At 35.6% G+C, this 26,596-nt stretch overlaps 1 protein-coding gene across 2 annotated transcripts in view; it reads right to left on the bottom strand.

Moving 5' to 3' along the window:
* Positions 1-26,596, bottom strand: part of LRBA (LPS responsive beige-like anchor protein) — a 730,800-nt gene that overhangs the window by 637,327 nt on the left and 66,877 nt on the right. For both annotated transcript variants that reach the window (XM_082728100.1, XM_082728101.1), the window contains exons 3-4: positions 4,105-4,336; positions 3,805-3,905 (exon numbers count right to left, since the gene is read on the bottom strand). In XM_082728100.1, the coding sequence (XP_082584226.1) occupies positions 3,805-3,905; positions 4,105-4,336 (333 nt within the window). The remainder of the gene's footprint in view (positions 1-3,804; positions 3,906-4,104; positions 4,337-26,596) is intronic.

The following is a 26,596-nucleotide window of genomic DNA, read 5'->3' as shown; positions in this document are numbered from 1 at the left end:
TTTAAATAAAGATTTGAAAAAAATAAAATAAAATAAAAACTGGAACAAAAGATGGAATTTGAAATAGACAAAATCAAAATATGTATGTAACTATAAGATGTGTAATCTAACACTTATGTAACATAACCCTCAGAACTTAGATGCAATCACTTGGCCATATTAGTTGTAATTATGCCTCAATATTCTAATGTGTCTGCCCACCATGGTAAGTGATAGGGTGGGGTGGGGTCATCAATCCCATCAATTCTGTTATTTAAACATATCCATGTTCCTTTTTGATTTAAAAGATTCTGTTTTAAGCTAGTTTAAAAGTAGGCTATGGTCTATATTGTGCTATCATTACTACCAATAATAGGAAAACAGTTCTCAAAATACAATCAGTAAATCAAATAATTTTCTGCTTCAACTCCTGATGCAAAGACTTAACTTGCTGAAACAAAGCAAAGCTTGTGAATTAGCTTAGAAATATAAATGCTGACCCCACCAAAATAAAATAAAATAACCCTATCCCACAAATATATTTGCTATTATCCAACTTTATAAACCTTAATACTAACAGACATAAGGTGAAATAATAGCTTTAATTTGAAGATCTCTAATTATTAGTGATTTTGTATTTATTTGGTTGTGGGGTTTCTATATAAATAAACATCTATTCATATCCTCTTATTTTCTCAGAGTTTTCTATATTCACCAAAAAAATGTATTAAATATACATTCACAATAAATACACTGAATATAAAACAAAATTTAAATGAAACCAGTATATAGGCCATCCTTGACATCTGACGGTTTAACTTACAATTTCACTTCACAATGGTGTGAAAACTATATGCACTCAGTAGAAATAGTACTTTAAAGTCTAATCTTTTCCCAAGCTTGTGATATGCAATATGTAGTACAATACTCTTATGACACTGGGCATCACAAGGGTAAAAAACTGATACCCAACCATTCTGTACCCACACAAGCACTCTGTTTTGCACTTTCAATACAGTATTCAATATATGACATGAGATATTCAACACTATATTATAAAATAAGCTTTGTGGGGGCGCCTGGGTGGCTCAGTGGGTTAAGCCTCTGCCTTCGGCTCGGGTCGTGATCTCAGGGTCCTGGGATCGAGCCCCACATCGGGCTCTCTGCTTGGCAGGGAGCCTGCTTCCTCCTCTCTCTCTATGCCTACCTCTCTGCCTACTTGTGATATCTGTCTGTCAAATAAATAAAATCTTTAAAAAAATAAATAAAAATAAAAATAAAATAAAATAAGCTTTGTGTTACATGACTTTGCCCAACTGCTGGCCAATGTTAAGTGTTCTGAGAACATTTAAGATAGGTTAGGCTAAGCTATGTTGTTTGGCAGCATAGGTGTATTAAATGGATTTTCAACTTATAATGGGACTATCAGGATGGAATCTCACTATAAGTTGAAGAAGATCTGTACTTCCTCCTCTAGGCAAGATATAGTAACAGGACCTAGACTTGTCAAAGCATATAAGCAACCAGAATACTGGATAAAATGTATGAAACAAAAACTGTTTTCAGACATGGAAGAAGAGATAGCTCAAGACTGTTGATACTTGAGAAAAAGGAAACAAAATGAGCCATGAAATTATCAGACTTTCTACCAGGATACAATTTCTATCACTGCACAGGAAGAGAGAAACAAAATAGAATTTAAAGGTCTCATTGACTTGATGAGGCAGAGAGTAGAATATGGGTAGTCTAAGGAAGATAAAAGCTTTAAGGCAGAGTACTAAAGAGAAAAAAGCTATATAGACAAGAAGCTCCAGAAATCCACACTCCTTGGCTTAATATCAAACTATTCAAACCTGCCATAAAACTGAACAAGGTGAGGCCAAGATACTAACAGCTGTTAAGTCAAAGAACTCCCACAGCTAGGATAGAGCCAGAAACTGTTTGAGACCCTACTAGGCACTTGGTAGAGACCACAGTCTTACACAACCTCTTATCCTTTATCTGAGACTTAGGGTCATTCACAGAGGTCCCAGAAGATCAGGTCTGAATAAGGAAGCTAATCTAGCCCTAGAACAACAGTCAATCTGAACCTGACCAAAAGAAAACTTTTAAACTAGGCACAAATAATATCTCCATCTACCAAAGCAGACTAATAATCTAAAAAAAGGGATATGACAAAATCCAGCACTCAACAAGGAACAATTCACTATATCTAACATCACTCAATCTAAAATCACTAGCATTAGAAGGACAATAAGACCTATAAGCAGAAGCAAAATTAGTGCATAAAAAAATGATCTAGAAAATGACAAAGATAGATTCAGATAATAACATGAAATCAACTATTATAAATATGCTCAAGAGTCCCAAGTACTTAAAGGAAAACATGAACATAATGAGGAAAAATGAAATAGATACTAAAAAAAAACTAAAGAGAATTTATAGAACTAAAAAAACTAAAATCTAAAATTTTAATGGATAGAATCAACACACTGCACAAGAGAAGTTATCTTAAAAATATAGTAATAAAAGCAGTCTAAAATGAAGCACAAAGAGAAAAGACTAAAAAAGAAAATGTGAAAAGATTAGAGTGACCTACTAGGCACTATCAAGAGAGCTAACATACATGTAATTAGAGCTAACACACATGTCCCAAAAAAGGAGGGAAGGACAAGAAAATGGTATTTGAAGAAATAATGACCAAAGTGTTTCAAAATTTGCTGAAAATTATATTATAAACACACAGATACCAAAACTGTAATAAGAATAAACACAAGGCGGGGTTGGGGGGAGTGCCTGGGCAGCTCAGTGGGTTAAAGCCTCTGCCTTCGGCTCAGGTCATGATCCCAGGGTGCTGGGATTAAGCCTCCAATGGGGCTCTCTGCTCAGCAGGGAGCCCGCTTCCCCTCTGCCTGCCTTTCTGCCGACTTGTGATCTCTGTCTGTCAAATAAATAAATAAAATCTCAAAAAAAAAAAAAAAAAGAATGAACACAAGGTAACCTTACCAAGAAACATAATAAAATTGCTACAAATCAATGATGAATTTTTTTTTTTTTTAAGTAAGCTCCACACCCAACACGGGGCTTGAACTCAAAACCCTGAGATCAAGATCCTACCAACTTAAAAGTGATGAAATCTTAAAAGTAGCCAGAGAACTAAAGCTTGATACAAAGAAGCTCAAGTATAACCAATTTAAATATATTTCATCAGAACTAGATTAAGGATCAGGTGTAGCTGAGCAAGAGCACTAAAATAAGCCTAGAAATGCAACAAAAGTGGGGGAAAATATTTATTAGTATTCCTCTAAGAGGTAAGTAACCCGTGGCAAGAAGAAACAGTTTGCTAAGGCACCTGGAGTTCAAACTAAGTTGACACTATTGCCATTCACTGAAAATGACCACTAAATTGAATTTGTGGATGGTGGAGCCAATTAACTGCACAGCTTGTGTTCACTCAGTGAGTTATTCAAGCTTAAGGACAACAGTTAAACTACTCAGGTCAACAGAGAATCTAGGTGCCGCTACCTTAACACTCTTCCTTCTCTGTCCTTACCCTTTCCCTCGAATAAATGTTAAATGTATTTTGAAGACTAATAGTTTGAAGAAAGGCCAAGTAATAGCCTGCCTGGAACACCCAATTCTCTCAGTCTGCACCTGTGTCAGGTCATGGCAAAAGTAGCTGTTCAGACCTAAACACTACTTTAATTGATCTCTTCCGTTCAATTTGACATTTACCCCGTATAATAAAAACAGTTGCTTAAAAGCCACTAATGTGTCTGAGGAAAGGGATACTTTCAAATATCAAAGAGTATTCCATTTTTTTACCCATTGTCCTTTATCTCCTTGAAGTTTACTGAAGAATAGCTTTAGTTCTCGAACGGTCAAATTATAGCTAGCCAGCACTCCCAACATGTCAACCAAAAGATCTGGAAACAAAAGAAGACAATAAAACAATCAACTTATATTTCTTCAACTATTAAAATATACTGTGCTTATTTAAGAGTCTGAACATTAGATGCTCAAATATTTCTGAAATAAATATTACTAAATAAGAGAAATACAGTATTTAAGAATCAAACTTTATTTCTTTACATCCAATGTACTACAGAAAAAAAAAAATCATACCTGCTATCATATTGTCAACTTTCTCAATCTTCCCAAGCACTTTCTCAACAAGACCTACTTCAGTGCAGACTTGAAGATTTCGTATGCTTTTCTTCAGAATCGCTGTAAACATGCTCCAGACCTCTGCTTGGCAAGTAATATCACACTTTTCTAGTAGGTCCACCATGCAGATGATACTCTCACCTTCTTGGATAATGAAATTCATTTCCAAATCAAATTGCCCTCCTACCAGCTTCCAAAAAGAGGGGAAAATTAAAAATATTAGTGCTTTTTTGATATAACTAGAGCACACTCCTCAGCTTTCGGTTGGCAGTAACTACCCATACACATTCTTCTCTACCCTCTACAACAAAAGGGCCCATAAATACACACACACACACACACACACACACACACACACACACACACACAGTTCTTAAAAAATAAAGATTCTAAAGAAACCTTCAAGTTAAGACACCACAAAGTCAAGCAAGACTTGTAATATACAAATGGAAATATTCTTCAACAGAAACAAATACAGAATGTCTTCAGTAAATCACTATGTACTGACCGGATACCAACAAAGATCTAACTTTTAGCTCTATAACTGCTTCTAATTCAGTATTTATGAATCATGAACTCTGTGAACTATCCACAACAACCTACCGGTGCTTTGCTGCTTATACAAAATACCAGCTCACAACAGAAATGAAAAGCTAAAAATGCTCAGAGTGGACACAGAACGTAGCATTTATAATTGCCAAATTTCTAGTTTATTTTACCTACCGATTTTAGTCCCTTTCCTTCCCTGTCTATAACTAGGATAACTTAAATATAATCATACACCCAAAGTAGTAATCAAGAGAATTTATTTCATTGATACTATCAAAAAATCCATCCAGAGAAAGATATACTGACCTATCCCCACAATGCCATCTCACCCACAGCATCCTCCCACAGAGGAGAGTTTCTTAAATTTAAACAAATTCCAAGTGTTTAAAGGAATTGAAATACTTTTATAATTACCTCTGCAAAGCTATCCTTATTAACTAGTATTTTAAAAGACATCTGTCAGAAATACTACATATAAGATTCACCTATACTCCTGTCCTTCTGAGTATGTCTTAGTTTTTCATTATGCATTCCTAAACCCAAAAAGAGGCCAAGAATTGGGAAAGTGAACTTACAAAACAAAATCCAACAGCTCATAAAAGAATAACAGACACAACCTAATAGAGACTTTTCTTTACTCCAGAAAAGCAGGGAAAGTTCAGAATTAGACAATCAATTAAAACTCCTTGAAGCCAAGGATTGATGTCTCCCAGCTCCTGCCAAAGAAACACACTGCCAAGAGAAAGAAAAAATGGAAAAATGAACAACATGAAGCAGCATGTGCATATAGGAGATAGGAATTCCTGGCTAATGCAGTGGTAAAAGCACTCAATTCTTCTGGGAAAGCTCTGGCAGAGATTTTAGTGTACAGTACTGTGTATCATCAGGAATATCTAGCAAAAGCAAAGGAGCACTGGGTTTCTGCTAAAAGGGCCTCTCGGTGTCACTGGGCCAATTCCCCTACCTACATGGTCGTGGCTATAAAGTATACATGCATGGCTCCCTAATCCACCCCAAAATTCTGTTAACTACAGAAGAACTCTTTTTTAATTTGTTTTTGTAAAGATCATCTGCTTGTCCGGTCTTTAACTTTTTATCCTGAAATAATTTCAAATATTCAAAAAGCTACAAAATAGTATAGAATTCCTATATACTCTTTACCCAGCTTCCCCAAATGTGATTATATTATATAATCCTAAATCATTAAAACAATAAACAACATTGATAAAAAAGACTAGTGACAAATTTACAGATCTTACTCAATCACACTAAAGTCCTTTTGCTGATCCATGATGAGCATCCCTTTAGTCTTCTCCAAACTAAGACTGTTACTCAGGCATTCTTTGACTTTCAAGATTTTGATGTTTTTAAGCATATTTGCCAGATATTTTATAGATGGAAAGTATCCCAGCATGATGGATGTCCTTAGCATACCATTTCAATGGTATCTCATGTAAATACACCTCACTATTGGTAAAGTTAGCTTTGATCACTTGTTTAAGGTGGTGTTTGTCAAATGTTTTTCATTTTAAGGTTACCAGAGGGGTACTTGGGTGGCTCAATAGGGTAACCATCTGCCTTCAGTTCAGGTCATGATCTTAGGGTCCTGAGATCAAGTCCAGCATTGGACTCCCTCCTAAGCAAAAAAGTCATCTTCTTCCTCTTCCTCTCCCTGCTCATGCTTGCTCTCTCTCTCTCTCTAATAAGATCTTCAAATAAATAAATAAATAAATGTTACTATATTTCATGTTTAAATTATTACACATCTTGTGGAAAACACCTTGAGACTAGGCAAGTATCTTGTTTCTCGCCATACTTTGTACAACAAAATCCAACAGCTCATAATAGAGTAAACCACAACGGAATAGTTATTCCAGTTTTATGCATCCACTGATGGAGCTTACCTCCCACTGCTATTACTGTGGCATTGCTAAATAGTTTTATATTTCCATCATACTTTTTTATTAATTGTAAAAGACTTCCTTTAATAATAAAATATATCAACCATACCTGAAAAGCCAGCATCATGCTCGCACAGAAAAATTGAAATGAGTCTCATGAAAGTCAGACACAAGATTAAAATATGACTATCATCACCATCATTTGGTATTATTCTGGAGGCACAGAAGATACATTGTCCAAAAGGTGGCAATGTATAAATATCAGAATGGAGGAATTTAAATGACAATTACTCTGAGATGATGTGATTTGTGTCTGGGAAACCAAGTACTTCAACTGAAAAATTACTATAAGTGAGAAAAGTATTTGGTACTGGAACTACTGACACAATTACCAATATGAGTCAATCTTCTCTTGCAAAAGTAGATCAATAGATAGATATAAATAAATAAACAAACCAACGAACTAACCAATCTCAAAAGAATTATATTAAATAGAAAAAGGCACACACAAATACCTACTACCTTAACAACTAGAAATTTATCCTACGGATACATGTAGGTAATGATGTTAGATACAAGAACTTCATTATGACACATTTTGAACAGAAAATACAAGCAACAATCCCCCCAAAAAACATTATCAGATAACAGTTAATAAAGTTGTATGTGACTATATAATGGAATATGATGCAGCCAATGAAAAGAATGAGGCAGCTCCATCTGACATGAAAAAAATCTCTAAAATACGTTACTTAGGTGAGAAAATCAAGATGGAAGAAAAGGTGAACTGTAAGCTACAATGTGAATGTAAAACATGTATATACACAGGCATATACACAAGAATGATAGACAAGAAACTAAAGAGTGATTGCCTCTGAAAAGGCACAGAGCATCTGGGCAGAAAGAGCAAAGGGATAGTTTTTAGTACATATATGTTCGGACATATCCCACAGAGGTCTAAACAGATCAAAAGTCTAGTTACAACTAATTTAGGAGACCTTACTTTCACCCTAATATTACTTACATCAATCTTTCATTTTAATCTGTGTTTATTTCTGCCAGTAACCACCCTTACAAGAAGCTACAGAATTAATTTTTGAAAGTAATTTCCAAAAAAACCCAAATATTTCACCAGCTTTTAAATTGAGTTTACAGTGTGAGAGCAGTATCCAGACAGGTGTTTTAAATATTTTTCCATTGCTTTAAATATTACAAAATATACCTTTCAAGAAGAAAATTGATGGCAGAAATTGATATATACAAATGTGTGGCATATTGATATACTATATATATGCATATCTATTATACCTAAAAAGCATGCACAGGGTCCAAAGTGTGTCATGTTAACCCTTTCTAATAGTTATTTGAAGCTGATCAACCTTCAAAACACAAATTTGTTTTCAATGACAAGGATCATAATCCAAGTCTAGGCATTGGCTAGTTATTATCTGAGCTGTAGTAATGGCTCTGCACCACAAAATGTAATCTTCCCAAATGTCACAGTAAGTTATGAATATCTGAGCAGCCTAATGCGCTTTACTAGCCGTGAAATGTGAAAATGTAATCTTATTACCTTTTTTATGGTTGTATTTTTTTGAATAATGTAGCCTAGAAACTGATGTATAGTCTTTTTCCGCATTTTAGCATGATTTGGTCTCCTATGCTATATAGAACATTTTTCACAACTCTCCACTTCAACATATTTTAGTCTTGGCCTGAACTTCATAAACAATTTTTATAGCAACCTTCAGGGTGGCATAACATGCTTTCTATAGGTTATAGTTTAATATACAAGATTATAGAAATTTTAAAGCATATTACTCAAAGAATTCAAATAAACCTTCACAAGTTATGAATTAGGATTTTAATTGGGCATGATAACTACTATCATCAGTGGATATATTAATAAAATAAACTAAAATTAAATATCACTAAACCTAAGTCACTTGTATTTTCAGAAAACCAAGAAACACATATGGACCAAAAATAATTAACTTCAATAGATTTATACAACTGGGAAGACTGTAATACAGAGAAAATTCAAATACTTTAAAGTAAAGCTGTATTTGCCCTGGAATCTTGCTAAATTCTTCCTCAGAGATATGGCCACAGTAAGGTAGAGCAGAAAAACTGGAGAGAGCACAATCACATCTTATGTCCCTAACTAGATATTTTCTACTTCTTGTGACAAATCACCTTTTATCTCTGGACCTGTCTACTTGTTCGTAAAACAAGCCAAATAAAAAGTAAGCTTCTTTTATATATGTGCATCCTTCAAAGATGTATTTACTTTTTTTTTTTTTTTACTTTTTATAAAAGTGCTACCGTCAAGGTATCCAATTTATCCCTAAGAATCCATTCCTAAGTGAATGTGACCATATACATGTTTATAGTCACTAGAAACTTATTAATAAGGAGAAGTTGAGGGAAAATTACAATGATGTGGTCTCCCAACTTACATTTTCTTCTTCTTACATAATAAGAGTTTCTAGTTTGGTACATGAGGCCCAGGCAAAAAAAAAAATTCACTTTCCTTGAAGTTACCAGCCATGTTACCAAGTTCTGACCACAGAGAACAGGCAGTAATATGTGCAACTGCTGGGCTATTACTCTTAAAGAACACAACTCATCTTTGCAACTTTCCTCTTCCACTTACATAAGCAACTGGGAAATGGCAAGAACTAGAGTAGCTATCCTGGAATCTATGCCATAAGACTCATGGTGAATGTAATAGAGCAGAAAGACCTATGGATATAGACAACCCATTTCATAAAGAATTTGTCCACATAAAGATCTGTACATGAACATTTACAGAAGCTTTATTCATAATCACCAAAAACTATAAACATTCAAATGTCTACCAACTAATAAATGGATAAACAAGTTGTGGTACAACCATACAACAGAATACTAATCACTAAAAATAAGGAAAATTTTAATGATACCATTAACGATGTGAATTAATTCAAAAACATTATGCCAAGTCAAAGAAGTTAGTCACAAAAGCCACATATTGTATGATTCCATTTATATGATATTCTGGAAAAGGCAAACGTATAGGGAGAGGAACTCGATCAGTGGTTCCCAGAGGCTGGGAAAAGCACAGAATTAACAACAAAAAACATATGAAGACTTTTGGGAGGTAATGAAATTTTCGGTATCTTGGTTGTGATACTGAATCCACAAATATATCCGTCTGCTGAATTTTAATTTCACAAAACTATACATCTAAGAAGGATAAATTTAACTGAATGTCTTAATAAACCTAAAGTTTAAAGTAAATTAAAAAAAAAAAAAAAAGCTCAAGCCATTTGCCAGTTGTATCAAAGGCAAGAGAAAAAGTAAGATCCTCCAACTAAAGGCAACAATGTAGAATTAAGAAAGCCAAGTTGGGACGCCTGGGTGGCTCAGTTGGTTAAGCAGCTGCCTTCGGCTCCGGTCATGATCCCAGCGTCCTGGGATCGAGTCCCACTCAGGCTCCTTGCTCGGAGGGGAGCCTGCTTCTCCCTCTGCCTCTGCCTGCCACTCTGTCTGCCTGTGCTCGCTCTCTCTCCCTCTCTCTCTCTGACAAATCAATAAAATCTTTTAAAAAAAAAAGAAAGCGAAGTCATGGAATACAAGAAAATTAAAGAAAAACTTCGCTATCTATAAATCAGTCAAAAGGCATGTTCTAGTGATAACAAATTATCCTTATAGTTTTCAAAATCCCCACATGTACTAGAAAGTAACAAACAACATCTCTCACTGTTCACTGTACCTTTCATAAGAATTAAAAAATTTCACTAAACTATAGGACATGTCTACAAAACCAGTATCAAGCAAAAGATTTCCATGAAGTCTGAGAAATACTGGACTAACAAGGCTAAAGATGTTCATAGGATAGAACTCCCAGAGATTTACTACTTTATATGTTTCAAAAAGATATATAACCAATGCATGGATTTCCCAAAATTTACTTGACAATGTAAACTTTTTTTCTTTTTTTTTTTTTCTGCTAGATTTTCAAGGAATAACATTCATCAAAAGCTTTTTTGAGAAACACTGGATAATGTAATATAATTGTGTTCTTAAAGCTTATTATATGAATATCACAGCATTAGCTATGTTTTACAGAAACATTTAATAGGCTTTCCAAATTGTCAGGTGAATGATTTAAAGTAACCTATTTGTTTTTTTACAAGTTCTTTTCTGTGATTCACAGAATAATCAAAGAAAAAAATCTCAAATTAAGATTACTTTAGGGGATAGAAAATATGAACAATCAAAAGTAACAAAACTGTCCTGTCACTTTCTCTACAATCCAGTCCACAAGTCCAGCAAGACAGATGTCCTCCCACACAATTAGGGTTGTTCAAAGTGCCAAGAGAGTTCAGCTGGACTAACAGGTAAATTTCAAAGCTAGGTCATTAAGAACTTAATGGCTTCCCTTGTATCACTCATTCTAAGAAAAATTCAGTCACCATGTCATGAAGATACTCAAGTAGCTATATAAAAGGCCCACTTGGGGGCGCCTGGGTGGCTCAGTGGGTTAAGCCGCTGCCTTCGGCTCAGGTCATGATCTCGGGGTCCTGGGATCGAGTCCCACGTCGGGCTCTCTGCTCAGCAGGGAGCCTGCTTCTCTCTGTCTCTGCCTGCCTCTCTATTTGTGATCTCTCTGTCAAATAAATAAATAAATAAATCTTTTTTTAAAAAAAAAAAAAAGGCCCACTTGAAAGTAACTGAGGTCTCCAGCCAAAAGCTTAAACCAACATGCCAATCATGTAAGTAGTTTAAAAGCAGGTCTTCCAGCTCCCGTTGAGCCTTTAGATGACTGCAAACTCAGCCAACATCTGAAATGCAACCTCATGACAGATGCTAAGTCAGAACTGTCCAGCCAATTTGCTCCCAAATTCCTGACCCACAGAAACTGTGAGCTGATATTTATTACTGTTTAAGCTATAAAGTTTGGGGATAATTTGTTACACAACCAACAGATAACTAATATGATTACAAATCAATCAGTTAATAGTAGTTGGGAAAAACTTTTTTACTCTATATTTCTATACTTCAATTTTTAAAATTCTAACACAAAATAAATAATTTAAAAATACAAACAATACAATATACATACATTGATTACTATAAAGCTATGTACTGTAAGGGCCTATTTAGCCAGAGCGGCCCCACCTCCATTGAACAGCCATTTTGTTGTTTATGCAGTAAAACTTAAAATTGACCCTGTCCCGCCCCGGGGGAACTTACTCAAAAGCAAGTCCGGGAAACCAGTCCCAGGTAACAGCCCAAATACAAGGGTGGGTTAGGTCAAGTGGATAATGGCCCAAATACAAGGATGGGTCAGGTCAGGTGGAGAAATTCTATCAGTGGGGGCACATACTGTCTCCCAGCTACCAAGGTGATAGGCTGGTTCAAATGTCTACTAGGGTAAACTGTAATTCAATTGGTCACCTAGCATGACTGTGCAGCTTTCTCTGTGTGTTACAACTTCATTGGCCACCTGTGCGTGGCCAGGCCCAACCACGTGGCCTTTGCTCTATAAAAGCTAGTCTGTGAAACAGAGAAGGGTTGTCCTCTCTGTAAGGGGCGGCCCCGACTGTTCTGTTTGATGGTCGGTCTGATTCTTGATGCTTGGCACAAAATAAAGCTTTGCTTGATCTTCGCTTTGTATCAGTCTCACTCCTTTGACCACGGACCCATTATTGGGGGACCCAACAGTACAATATAAGCACTTTATGTGAATTATCAACTTTAATTATCTCTCATAAAAAAACCCACAATGATCTTCACTTAATAGATGAGGAACCTGAAACATAACTTGCCTAAACTCACAAGGTACTAATGCAGCTGAACCAGGCTTCTGACACTGCATAACAATTGTATATAATAGATTGTAACAAATAATTTAGACTGACTAACCCAGCATCTCTTCTCCAAAGTCTTATAACTGATGAGTGAATACATATTTATTTCAAGAATGAGACCAGCATGCCTGGCTGGCTCAGCTGGTAGAGCATGCAACTGCTGATCTCAGGGTGGTGAGTTCAAGGCCCAAGCTGGGTATAGCACTTACTTTAAAACACACACACACACAACGAAAAACCTTATTTTAAAAAAGAGTGGAATGCAACAGTAATTAGTTATTTGAAAGCTATTAAGTTTATGTATAAAAACATTAAAGAACTCAAAAACTTTAGCAGCTTCCTCTTGTTTTCTGCCACTAGAGATTAGAAAGATAAATGCTCTCCTTTCCAGCATCCTTAGCATCTGAATAGCCATGAGCCATTCTGGGCAAAGAGATATGAGAAGTGCTGAATGGTGGGAACATCAGCTTGCTTGATGAAAGGAAAACAGATGTAGCTGTCCTAACTTTTTGCTCTTTTACCTTCTTCCCTCCCTAGAACAAAGATGTGATGTCCAAAGGCACAGTAGCCATCTTGATATCATGAGGCTTTTACAAGCACAAGCAGAGACAAAAAGCCAGTATGTTAAGAATGGTAGAAGGAAAGGTAGAGAGTGTTTAGCTCCTAAAGCCTTATTAAGCAGAACCACTAATACCAGCAACTGCCTACCAAATCCCTCGTTATGTGAGAAAAATAAAGCCTCTATTTGATGCAGCTGCTATTAAATGTGTATTCTACCACTTACAGAACACAAACCTAATATATAGATATTCAGGAAATGGTGCATAAATGAAAGAATGGGTTATCAGAAAAGCTATCTTGGACAACTCTTTGTTTTAAATAGGACTCAGAACTGCATTTAACTTAGATGACTAAAATTCATTTTGCATGTTAGAAACTCTTTTTATCACAGTTATAACCAAATACAATTAAACTGAATACATGCAACAGAAGTAAAATGATGTTTAGCAATTCTATTACATGAAATATATCTCTAGATAAACAACAATTGCTGTTGTATTACATTTATCTAAAAATATAATATTTCAAGAAGGCTAATTTTAATGAGATAAATGATATAATAATACCAAATTTTCACAAAGATATCGGTGGATACTTTGGAATCAAAAGAGTAAAGACTACAGGTATTAAATTTATTTAAATGAAACAATGCAAGCTCTGATAAGTAAGAGGCAGGTTTTAAAGTCTAATAACAAAAAAAACCTGAATATACCTTGGGGACTATAATTGTGGTAGTAATAAATTATAATATATATCATTTAAGGAGAATAATAATGCTTAGCAGAATATGCCAAGCCTCAGGGTGCCTGGATGGCTCAGTGGGTTAAAGCCTCTGCCTTCAGCTCAGGTCATGATCTCAGGGTCCTGGGATCAAGCCCCATATCAGGCTCTCTGCTCAGCGGGGAACCTGCTTCCCCACCCCCCACCCTGCCTCTCTGCCTACTTGTCATCTCTGTCAAATAAATAAATAAAATCTTTTTTTTAAAAAAAGAATATGCTAACTCTCTATTAACCAAAATGTTTGAAGAATACAGAAGCTCTGTTTACTGAGTTTTATTATTATTTGAGAGTTAATCAGAAAAAAAAATTTCTATCTCAAATATTATATGTTAAATGTTTAAGTATATAGGAACAGATGCCCATCTAGGACCTAACTTTAATATAAAGTTTAAGATCATTTAACCTAAGTGAATTTTACTTTCAAATATAGAAGAAATGAGAATAACTACTACTGAAAATATTTAGACAAAAATGAAAAGACATTATCAATGAGAAAAGCAGCTGATACGGCAAGAGGACAATTTTTGAGAAGAGAAAAATGAAATTGAGAAAAAAATACAGCCAGACTTTGAAATCATATTCCACATCTCTGCATTAAGAAGAAGGCAAAGAAAAAATTCAAACAAGAATGGCTAACAGTATGAACTTTGGCATGAAGTTATACTCTATATAACCCTGGACACTGGACAGTTCTTTTTTTTTTTTTTTTAACATTTTATTTATTTATTTGACAGACAAGAGATCACAAGTAGGCAGAGAGGCAGGCAGAGAGAGAAGAGGAAGCAGACTCCCTACAGAGCAGAGAGCCCGACATGGGACTCGATCCCAGGACCCTGGGATCATGACCTGAGCTGAAGACAGAGGCTTTTAACCACTGAGCCACCCAGGCGCCCTGGACAGTTCTTTTTTCATCTCAAACATCCAATCACTCTAAGAACTGGGAGGCATACAGATCTCAGTAAAGGCAGGATCCAGTAATTCAACCACTTATAAAAATATCATCTACAAAATTACATGTAGAAAAGCTCAGAATGATATAAAATTATATACTGAAGCACTGTTTATAAAAATAAAACACTTGGAAATAGCCTAAATATCCACCAATACAGAAACAGATATATAAACAATGGTACAACCATGTAAGAGGGAATACCATGCAGCATTTAAAAAGAATATAAATCTATATGTGTTGGCATGTGAAGATATTCAAGACCTACTACTAAATTTACAAAACAGTAGGTACAGAATGGTAACATTTCTTTAATAATGCAATAATATTTTAAATTAAAGAATATGAAAATTCAGCTTCAGTGTCAGTATCAGGCCCAATTACACACCACTAAAGGCATTCCTAAAATTTAGGGGTAAATTATTGTATTACCAAGTATATTATCATCATAAATAACCAGCATAACAATATCAGTAATATGAAAAGGATGAGTCATTTGGATTTAACACATTCAGTGCTCGCTTCGGCAGCACATATACTAAAATTGGATTTAACACATTCACTCTAAAATACAGGCATTTGGGGGATAATAATCTCTTTATATGTGTTATATATATTAAAGTCTATCAGGTAACTGAGGTATAAATGTCTATTTCCTCTTGTAAGAAAACTAATTAGTTTTATGAAAGCTATTGATTATACACACAAAAATAACTGAGAACATGGGCGCCTGGGAGGCTCAGTCGAGCAATCGTCTTCAGCTCCCGTCGTGACCCTGGGGTCCCAGGATCAAGTCCTGCATTGGGCTCCCTGCTTAGTGCGGAGTCTGCTTCTGCCTCAGACCCTCCCCTCTCAGGCTCTCTCTCACATTCTCTTTCTCTCTCAAACAAATAAATAAAAAAAGTTTTTTTAATAAAATAAAAATAAAAAATAACTGATCACACAAATAGCTAAATAATAAGAAAGCAGACTGTCATTAATGTGAGTTTAAAAGCTGCAGAAAAAAACTGCAGGAAGAACATTATATTCTTTTTTTTAAAGCAAAAAAAAAAAAAAAGTGTTTACAAATAGAGCAAAAGCCTGTGATAACTGAATTCAAATAACTGGTTACTGTCCTTTGCCCCACCCATACTTTGCCATCAAAAATCTCAACTGGTAGGATAAACATCAATGGATGGAGTACAGAATTATGAGAAAATGCCTCTTAATCATTTCACACTTTCTCAGTTCAGCTGTGTACAATAGTAAATTTCACTGTTATTTTACTTTTGTGCTTTTTAAAACATACAGACAAAAATTAATGAATTTAATCTCAAGATAGCACCATACTAAATTTTAAACAACTGAATTTTTAGACTCCATCTGTCCTATTATGGCAGAGTTTTAGTGTATATAAATAATAACAAAATACAAAATAATAAGAGATTAGCTTACATTATAATTTAATTCATGTACAAATCTTTAAGATCATTCCTAACACTGAAAAAAAACACAGTAAGTCTTTCCCTTAGTCAGTAAATGGAAGAGAAGAAAGTAATTTCACTATGTTGATGGCAACATAACCATCAGCCTTTGCTTTACAACAACCTTTATACGGAGAGTTAACCAAAATAATATCTTACTCCTCAGTCAACATCAGCTGAAAGGCTATTTAGGCTTACAAATGTGCATTCAGGCACCTAGGGGCTCAGATGGTTAAGTGTCTGCCTTTAGCTCAGGTCATGATCCCAGGGACCTGGGATCAAACCCCAGCAGGAAGCCTGCTTCTCCCTCTCCCACTTCCCCTGCTTATGTTCCTCTCTTTCTGTATCTCTCTCTGTCAAATAAATAAAAAAAATTTTTAAAAGGTGCATTCAGTGACCACAAGAGCAATGTACCACTCCACATTGCCAAGAAAGTATTCTCTGAATTAGAATATGAAATGTATAAAAATATAATAAAATGTTCAATAAAGAAATTTTCAGTAAGAATTAAAATCTTCTATGAAGTTTTACAAGTATTTTTATATCTCCAAAATTCCTTCTAAGATGATGATATTTGGTTTTACCCTCATACGGATTTTCCCAATCAGCCAAAGGTCTATTTTATACCCCTCTAACATACATATACCATATTTATGCATTATGTATGACAGTATATCTATAGAAAGAGCCTGAGGAATATATATCAGATTACTAGTAGTGATTATCTTGGAAGCTGGGGGTACAAGGATTTTTACTTTCAAAATCATGCATTTATGACACATTTCCATGTTTCAAAATAAGTATATATTTACTTTAAATCTAAGGGAAAAAAATAAGATATTTTAATCCTCTCAGTATGCACTGAATATTTATGTGGAAAACTAGACAGGAAAAAATAATGGTTCTTAGTTTGTACCTTACTGGGAAAAATCAAACTGTATGCAATTGATGTATCCCATCAAAACTGAGGTAATGAAAGCTCCTACAAAGTAATGATGTAAAACAGAAATCAGGTATACAGTACCAAGTACCACCAAGGACAGATGAGTAAAATATCATTATTTACGTTTAGGTATGAGGTCTCAGTTTTAATGATAGTAAAGTACTTTCATGGGTCACTCCGAACTGTATGTTGTCCAAGATCTTTAACCATAAGCCGTAAATTATACCTTTAGAGTTTTCAGAAACACATCTCCTCTTAGGAGAACAGTGTTTAAGAGCATATCCTCTGGAGCAAGACCAGATTTGACTTCTAGTTCTACCAGATACCAAGTGTAAGGCCAAGGCCAGGATAGTTCGCCTCTCTATGGCTCATTTTCTCATTTGCAGAATTAGAGTAATCATGGTACCCATCTCCTAAAGTTGTGAGGGTTTAATGAACTAACACATATCTCAATTAATGCATATCCTCTTAGATGAAGATATAAGAACTCACACTTCTTTCTACTTGCTACTAAAACTCTCACTTCAAGAATAGCATATTCAAGTTCGATCCGTAGCAGGAACAGAGAACACACCCCAGAGAGTTCTGAGCAGCCCCACCCCCAGTGGTCTAGTTGCCATCACACACTGTGAGAAGGTGCAGCTACGGCTTCTGGCCCATCACCATGACCTCTAACTCCCAGGAGTGAGGCAACTGTCCCCACCCTCTGCTATCCAGACACCAAGGGGGACACCTCCAGGAAGCGTGCAGGGAGCAGAGGAGGAGCCTAGGCCATCTCACATCCTCTGGCACCTGTGGGAAGGGACAGCAAGATCATCACAAAGAAGGTTTTAGGAACAGTAAAATGGTTCAATGTATAAGAAATTAAAACGGTTTCATCAAGAGGAATGACACTGAGAAGATGTATTTGTACACCAGACTGCCATAAAGAAGAATAACCCCAGGAAGTACCTTCACAGTGTAGGAGATGCAGAGACTGTACAGTTTGATGTTGGAGGAGGAAAGAATGTGGAGGAAGCAAATGTCACACAGGCTCTGGCAGAGCTCTAGCGCAAGGCAGCAAACATGCAGCAGACCAAAACCATTACCTACACTATCCTTCACAGCAGTCCTCCCCACAATTACCCACAGAATTACCAAAATTGTGAGAGTGGGGAGAGAAAGAGGGCCGGGAGAGTGCTCCCAAAACCCAGATCCCACTGAGCCAGGTCTTCTGCAGGTGACAATTCCCATCTAATTACATGCAGAGACCCAATGGATGTCAACCACAGTCTTCCAACCCTCCTGTGCATGGAAAAGTGTTAGAAAGCTGACAAGGTAGACCAGTGAGACAGGGTATGTATTGGGTTATATATCACAATTCTGCAGGGGTTCTCTTTGCCAAAGACAGCCTAGAGAAGGAGGCAATGAACAAAGTAAGGAAAATCAAGGAGATGAGACCCATGGTTAGCAGCCACCTCCATATCAATGCCAATGTAATTTTAATTACCCACGCAGATGTACAGAAAACCCTAAACATCACCATGGCAAAGAGACAAAAGCAGCTGATCCAGCAGCTGAGAATTCATCTGTTCCCAAGGCTGAGAAGGCCTGGGCTGAGTAAATGCTGGCTTACCATTTACACTATCATCCGGTTTCCTCATCCAATAAAAAGAAATGAATATGAAATTCACCAATAAGAAGAAATGAATATGAAATTCCAGCAGTAAGAAATGAACAAAAGATTCGAGTTGAAGACCTTAAGTACTTGCTTTTTGCCCAGTGGCCAGATAAACACAACTATCTGCATTATCTATGCAGCATGGGGTTTTTATTATTTTTACCTAAACATGCCTCTTTTTTGATAATGACAAACATGTTTTTAAAAAAAAAAAAAACCTGCTTTTTCTCAATATACCCTTAAGGGGTTTTGGTGGGGGGGGGTTGTTTAAGATTTTATTTATTTATTTGACAGAGAGAGATCACAAGTGGGCAGAGAGAGAGAGAGGAGGAAGCAGGCTCCCCGCCGAGCAGAGAGCCTGATACGGGGCTCGATCCCAGGACCCTGGGATCATGACCTGAGCCTAAGGCAAACACAACCCACTGAGCCACCCAGGAACCCCCACCCTTAAAGGTTTTTAAATTGTTTGATATCTGGTCAAATTGAGATTTTTTAAGAACTTCATTCTAATTTGTAATAAAATTGTACAACTTAATTTTTTTTTAAAGTTGACAAATGGCATGCAGCTGTTAATAAGTCTTAAATTAATAATAATAATAATAACTACTTCACCTGATAGTTACAGGAAAGCTGTCATCTTCTGGTCTTCCTAGTGAATAGTCAACATACTAGCAATACACAAATTTAAAAAGCATATTCCACTTACAACAAAATATCACACTATTGTAATGTACTAACTTAACTAACATCAAAGGAAGCTAAAAATGACAGTTCTTTATGTTGTACTTTTATCACTGTAATTTATAAGACCCTTCTTCATTATGTGATATCATCCAGTGTTAAGTCTTAACCCACAAAATGTTTTACACTCCAGGGTTTTTTTGTTCCTGTCATTTTAACTATGTGACTGTAGTCCCTAAAACTCTTCAATACCAAACAATACTCAATGTCGCATCATAACCCTCTCATCATCAATCCTTTACTGTTATTAATTTAACGAACACACTACCTCCACTGACAATAATCACCATCATGTTATACTCCATGACACTTTCCCAGTATCTTAGATATACCACCAATCCAAGATATACAAATGCCCTACCATCTTCACCTTTCAGAATACTGCTTGATTGAAAACTAACTCACCACAGAGGGCACAATCATACAACCTCTCTCCTTTTTAAAATTATTAGTTTTTTAATCTAGAATTCCTAAGTCCAATTACTGTCAATGCTACCTACGAGGATTACACCTTAAATCATGAAATTATCCTACCTGAAATCTGAAAATATTAGTAACATACTCTAATCATAATTTTTTTGTACCTTCAAATAACCTCATCATCCTATTTCTGCTATACCTGTTCTTTCACATCACAGAGACTCCAGATACAGACTGTTGTACTTTATGTTACAGTACTTATGTACTATATCTGGAAGTCTCTGTACCACTCTACACTACTATAGCTCAACTTAGCTTCTTTCCCAGGTTTTAAACTCATGTGTCCTGCTGCTTGTAGACAACCACACATATTGCCTCAAAATAAACACAGCCAAAGCATAACTGATTATCTTCTCCCTAATCCTGCTATGACTGCTACCCCAGTTGGTAATTCTACCCACATGGCAGAAACCATGATGTCATCTTCAACTCAGCTCCTTTATACAATGTCCAATTAATTGAATGCTGATTCTCCTAAAATTTCTTAAGTTTATCCCTCTTCCCCTTGCCTACCCTCACCAAATTAGCTGAGAACTCCTTTATTACACACAACTGTCAGAATACTTGGTCTACTAGATTATATGTCCATAAAATACAGATGACTATACACATGGCTATGGACTTTGGTTACCCTGTAGGAGGTCAGAGGATAAACAGACTATGGGGAGGAAAAGACAGAAGACAGAACAAAATTGAAAAAGATAAAGAAAAAATAAGAACCATACTTATAATTATATACACATATATAACATGTATGTATGTAAATAAAATTATATATGTGACTCTATGCATAAAGAAATTTTTATAACCAAAAGCAAATTTAGTCTAAGCTGAGGGTATATGTATATCCTGTTTGCTCTATTCTTTATTATAAATCTATTTTTAAGCACTTAAAAAAAAGAAAAGAAAAGAAAAAAACTCTATTATTTCATTAAACTCGTTTCCCTTTTTTTAAACTAAGCAAGTAACTGAGAGCAACGCTGTTGTGTACTCTTCTATTAAGGGCCATTTATTTTATTTTTTTTTTTTTTAATTTTTTAAGTAATCCCTATACCCAACCTGGGGCTTGAACTCATGACCCCAAGACTAAGAGTGGCATGCCCCTCCAACTGAACAAGCCAGAAGCCCCTTAAGCCTCCACTTATTAACCTTATTAAGAGAACTGATCAGAGACTACTCAAGCCAACTATGCAACAACATATCCAATAATCTCTGTGAAAGAATGGTACTTTGCATAATCCCACCTAAATCAAATCAATCTGGGGAGTGTGGGGGAAAGCTACATAGTATAGCCCCTCTGCAAAGTTCAAACTGCACATGAAGGCTTGAAGAGGTTCTCAATTAAAGAATCCTGTTTAACTTCACTTGACCCATATGACCAGAGAATTCTTTCCCTCATAAACTTAAAGCATGTATTTTGTAGAATGACTTGAACTAACCTAAAGAATTTCCCATAGGAAAACTGATAGCACTAAAAGCATATATTAGAAAAAAGGGGACGTTTCAAATCAATAACCTAAAGTTTCATTTTAAGAACCTAAGAGAAAAGATAGGGTGCCTGGGTGGCTCAGTCAGTTAGCTGCCAAACTCTTGATCTCAGCTCAGGTCTTGATCTCAGCGTCATGAGTTCAAGTCCCACACTGGGCTCCTACTCCAAAAAAAGCAAAAAGGAACCTAACAGAAGATCAAAATAAATCCAAAGCAAGCAGAAGGAAGGAAACATAAATACAAGAGCAGAAACTAATGAAACTGAAAGGGGGAAAAAAATAACCAACAGAGAAAAACCAATGAAATAAAGAGCTAGTTCTTTAAAGAGATAAAAAAAAAATTTAAGAATCATTACAATTGAGAATTTAGCAGGACTGAAAAATAACAAGGAAAAAAAATACAAATTACCACTAACAGGAATGAAACAGGAACTATCACTACAGACCCTGTAGGTAACAAAAAACAAGTGAATACTACGAACAACTTTAAACACATAATTTGACAGTATAGATAACCAATCCCTCAAAAAACACAAGCTACCACCCTTACTCAATTGAAATAAATAATTTAAATAATGCTATAACTATTAAGAAAATTAAATTCATAATTTTAAGGGCGCCTGGGTGGCTCAGAGGGTTAAGCCTCTGCCTTCAGCTCAGGTCATGGTCTCAGGGTCCTAGGGTCCTGGGATGGAGCCCCGCATCAGGCTCTCTGCTCAGCAGGAAGCCTTCGTCCCCCTCTCTCTCTGCCTGCCTCTCTGCCTACTTGTTACTCTCTCTGAGTGTTAAATAAATAAAAATCTTTTTTAAAAATTCATAATTTTAACATTCTCAAAAAAAAATTCATAGGGTTGGTATTGTTTCACCAATTCTACCAAATGTTTAAAATTAACACGAACTTTACACTTCTCAACTCATTTTATGTATCTACTATGATATCAAACAAAGATAGTACAAATACATTATATATCAATATTCCTCAAGAATATAAACACAAAAATTCTTTAAATAATAGCAAGTAGAATTCAATAATATAGAGGAACTGAATTCCATGACATAATGGATTTTATTCCAGGGATACAACATTATTTCAATATGCAAAAATCAATGTAACCCACCTTTTTAATAGACTAAAGGAGAAAAATCACATTATCGTATCAACTGATGCCAAAAAAAAAAAGCATTTGAGAAAAACAGGAATAAAGGGAAACTTCTTCAACTTGGTAAAGAACACCGACATAAAATCCACATCTAACACTGTAATTTATAATAGAAAACTGAATGCTCTCCCCTTAAATCAGGAACAAGGCAAGGATATACACTCTCACCACTCCTAACACAGCGCTAAAGTTCCAACCAAGGCAGTAATTGGCAAGAAGAGAAATAAAAGGCATGCAGATCAGAAAGGAAGAAACAAACTGCCTCTATTTACAGATAACACAATTATCTATACAGAAATCCAAAGACATTTAACAAAAAATCTCTTAGAATTCAGAGCGCCTGGATGGCTCAGTTGGTTAAGTGACTGCCTTCAGCTCAGGTCATGATCCTGAAGCCTCAGAATCTGACTCCTTGCTCAGTGGGGAGTCTGCTTCTCCCTCTTTATCTGCCCCTCTCCCCTGCTTATGTGCTCTCCCTCTCAAAAAAGCTTCAAAAGAAGAAGAAGAAGAAAAAACCTCCTAGAACTAGTAGTGAGTTCAGCAAGGTCACAGGTTAGAATCTATAAAAAGTCAATTATTTTTAAAAAATCAACTGCATTCATTTCTATATGGGTGGCTCAGTTGGTTAAGCGGCTGCCTTCGGCTCAGATCATGATCCTAGGACCCTGGGATCCAGTCCCACATCTGGCTCTGGGAGCCTGCTTCTCCTTCTGCCTGCTCTTCTCACTGTTGGTGCTCACTCACTCTTTCTCTCTGACAAATAAATAATAAATAAAAATCTTTAAAATAAAAAAAATACAGTATTATTTACAATTGCTCAAAGAACTCTGAAATACTGAGATATAAATATAAATCTACCAAAACCCAGGGCTCCTGGGTGTCTCAGCGGGTTAAGCCGCTGCCTTCAGCTCAGGTCATGATCCCAGGGTCCTGGGATCGAGCCCCACATTAGGCTCTCTGCTCAGCAGGGAGCCTGCTTCCCCCTTTCTCTCTGCCTGCTGCTCTGCCTACTTGTGATCTCTGTCAAATAAATAAATAAAATCTTTTTTAAAATTAAATAAATATGGGGATAAAAATATATGTTTATAAAAAATAAAAAATTTAAAAAAAAATTAAATAAATAAATCTACCAAAACCCATACAGCACCTGGATGTTGAAAACAACAAAATGAGAATTAAAAAAAATAAAAGAATCTAAATACATGTAGAGACATACTCTGTTTATAAGATATTAATTCTCCCCCAAACTGATACACAGATCAAACACAATTCCTATCATAACCTCAGCAAGATTTCTACAGGCATAAAAAGATTATTTTAAAATTGATATTGAAAAGCAAAGGAAGTAGGATAGCAAAAACAATCTTGAAAAATAAAAATAAAGTGGGAGAAATTAGTTTACCCAATTTCAAGACCTATATAGCTACAGTAGCTAAACTATGAGGTAGTGCCTAAGAAACAGACGCATAAATCAATACAACAGAATAGAGAATCCAGAAGTAGACCCAAACAAATATGCCCAACTGAGTTCTGACAAAGGTACAAAAGTAAGCCAATAGAGGAATTTCAGTAAACAGTGCTGAGTAATTAAATATCCATAAATGAACAGATGAACTTTCACCTAAATAGCTTACTTTACAAAAAAAAACAACAATATAAACTGCAGATTTAAAGGTAAAAAATAACTTTTATAAAAACACACAAGAAAAAATCTTCAGGATTTAAAACTAGGCAAAAAGTTCTCAGATTTGACATCAAAAGGAAGAACCCATAAACTGCACAGAACCTTATGATGTAAATTTCCATATGTTGATTATACTGATGTCAATATTATACTGTAGTTATGTAAGATTTTTCCACTGGGGGAAAGACAGTAAATGGTACAAGGGATCCCTCTCTAGTATTTCTTACAACTGCATGTGAATCTACAATTATCTCAAAATAAGAAGTTTTATTTTAAAAAAAATAAGTAACTCATGTGAGGTATAACCTAGGATTACTTGTTCCCATTAAAAAGAAAGATTTATTAACCTAGATGAAGTTCTCACTTCATCTAACAGCCCAAATAAAAGAGCAAAGAAACTCTGGTGAGCACAAATTCTGAAGCCATGTGTGAAGACGCACAGTCACCATTTCTTTAACAAAACAAACAAAAAAGAACATGTGGTATGTTTAATCACTTGTCCTACATCTAAAAAAGTCCGTCATATAATATACCAAAAAATGATTAAGGATGTATTAATATCACAGAGTTTAACTATATATCCTATTGTGTCAGATCAAATACTTGCATTATAGAATATGCAAATTTGAACCTTTAAACAGGAAATGAAATTTTCTAAATCCATTACATAACTTTGGATTCATGTGTGCACTGAAAGCTAATAAATCATTTAAACCATCATACACAGAACCTTTTCAAATTTGCATTTATCCACAGTAAATACTGCCATGTTCTATAATAGCTTGCTAGTTCAATCTAGCAAACTAGTGATTTATAGGAATGACATATTTTAAAAATCAGAAATCTGTCACTATGTGACAACCATTCCAAAGTCCACTGAACTTATATTACTTGGAATCAAAACATCCTAAGATATGAGACAGCAAAATGTGGAGTATTCAATAATGTAATCAATTAATTCAGTATTTGGGTCTGATCACATGTAAAAATGTTTAAAACTATAACATCACATATACCTTAAGATCCCTATTAATCTAAGCCCAGCTCTACTATCATTCTCTCAATGCTTCCAAGCTATTTTAAAAGACAAATACCATGGGGCCCCTGGGTGGCTCAGTAGGTTAAAGCCTCTGCCTTCAGCTCAGGTCATGATCTCAGGGTCCTGGAATTGAGCCCCATGTCGGGCTCTCTGCTCAGCAGGGAGCCTTCCTCCTCCTCTCTCTCTCTGCCTGCCTCTCTGCCTACTTGTGATATCTGTCTGTCAAATAAATAAATAAAATATTTTTTAAAAAAATAAAATAAAAGACAAATACCATGATTTCACTGACATGTGGAATCTAAAAAACAAAACAAACAAACAAAATACATAAACAGACATACAGAAAACAAACTGGTGGTTGTAGAGGGAGAGAGTTAGAGAAAATGGGTGAAGGAGAATAAAAGGTACAAAATTTCAGATTTAAAATAAATAAGTCACAGGGATGAAAAGTACAGCATAGGGAATAAAGTCAGTAATATTGTAATAATGTTGTATGGTGACAGACAGTAACTGTATTTTTCCTGTTGAGCCCTGCATCATGTATAAAACTGTCAAATCACTATGTTATGTACCCGAAACTAACAAAATACTGTATTGTCAACTGCACTTCAATAAAAAATTAAAATTTAAAAAAATTTTTTAATTTTTAAAAATGGTCACACTTCACTTTATAATTTAGCAACCAGTCCTATTTTGAAGCACAGCAAAATTTACAATATGTAAAAGAAATCTCTATATTACTTTTTTCCACAAAAGATGAAATTTTAGATCTTTTTTTTTTTAAAGATTTTATTTATTTATTTGACAGAGAGAGATCACAAGTAGGCAGAGAGGCAGGCAGAGAGAGAGGAGGAAGCAGGCTCCCCGCTGAGCAGAGAGCCCGATGCAGGGCTCGATCCCAGGACCCTGGGATCATGACCTGAGCTGAAGGCAGCGGCTTAACCCACTGAGCCACCCAGGAGCCCCGAAATTTTAGATCTTTATAATAATTTCACATTAATATTCTTAAGTAGTTAGATTCATCAGGGATACCTAGATGGCTCAGTCAGTTAAGCGTCAGACTCTTGGTTTGGGCTCGGGTCATGATCTCATGGGTCACGAGATAAGCCCCAAATTGGGCTTCTCAGCGGGGAGTCTACTTGAAAATTCTCTCCCTCTGTCTTTCCCCTCATTTGTATAGGTATGTACTCTCTCT

This window comes from Mustela nivalis (genome assembly GCF_964662115.1).
Source record: "Mustela nivalis genome assembly, chromosome: 4".
NCBI classification, from domain to species: domain Eukaryota; kingdom Metazoa; phylum Chordata; class Mammalia; order Carnivora; family Mustelidae; genus Mustela; species Mustela nivalis.
This window is presented reverse-complemented; position numbering and strand designations above follow the sequence as displayed.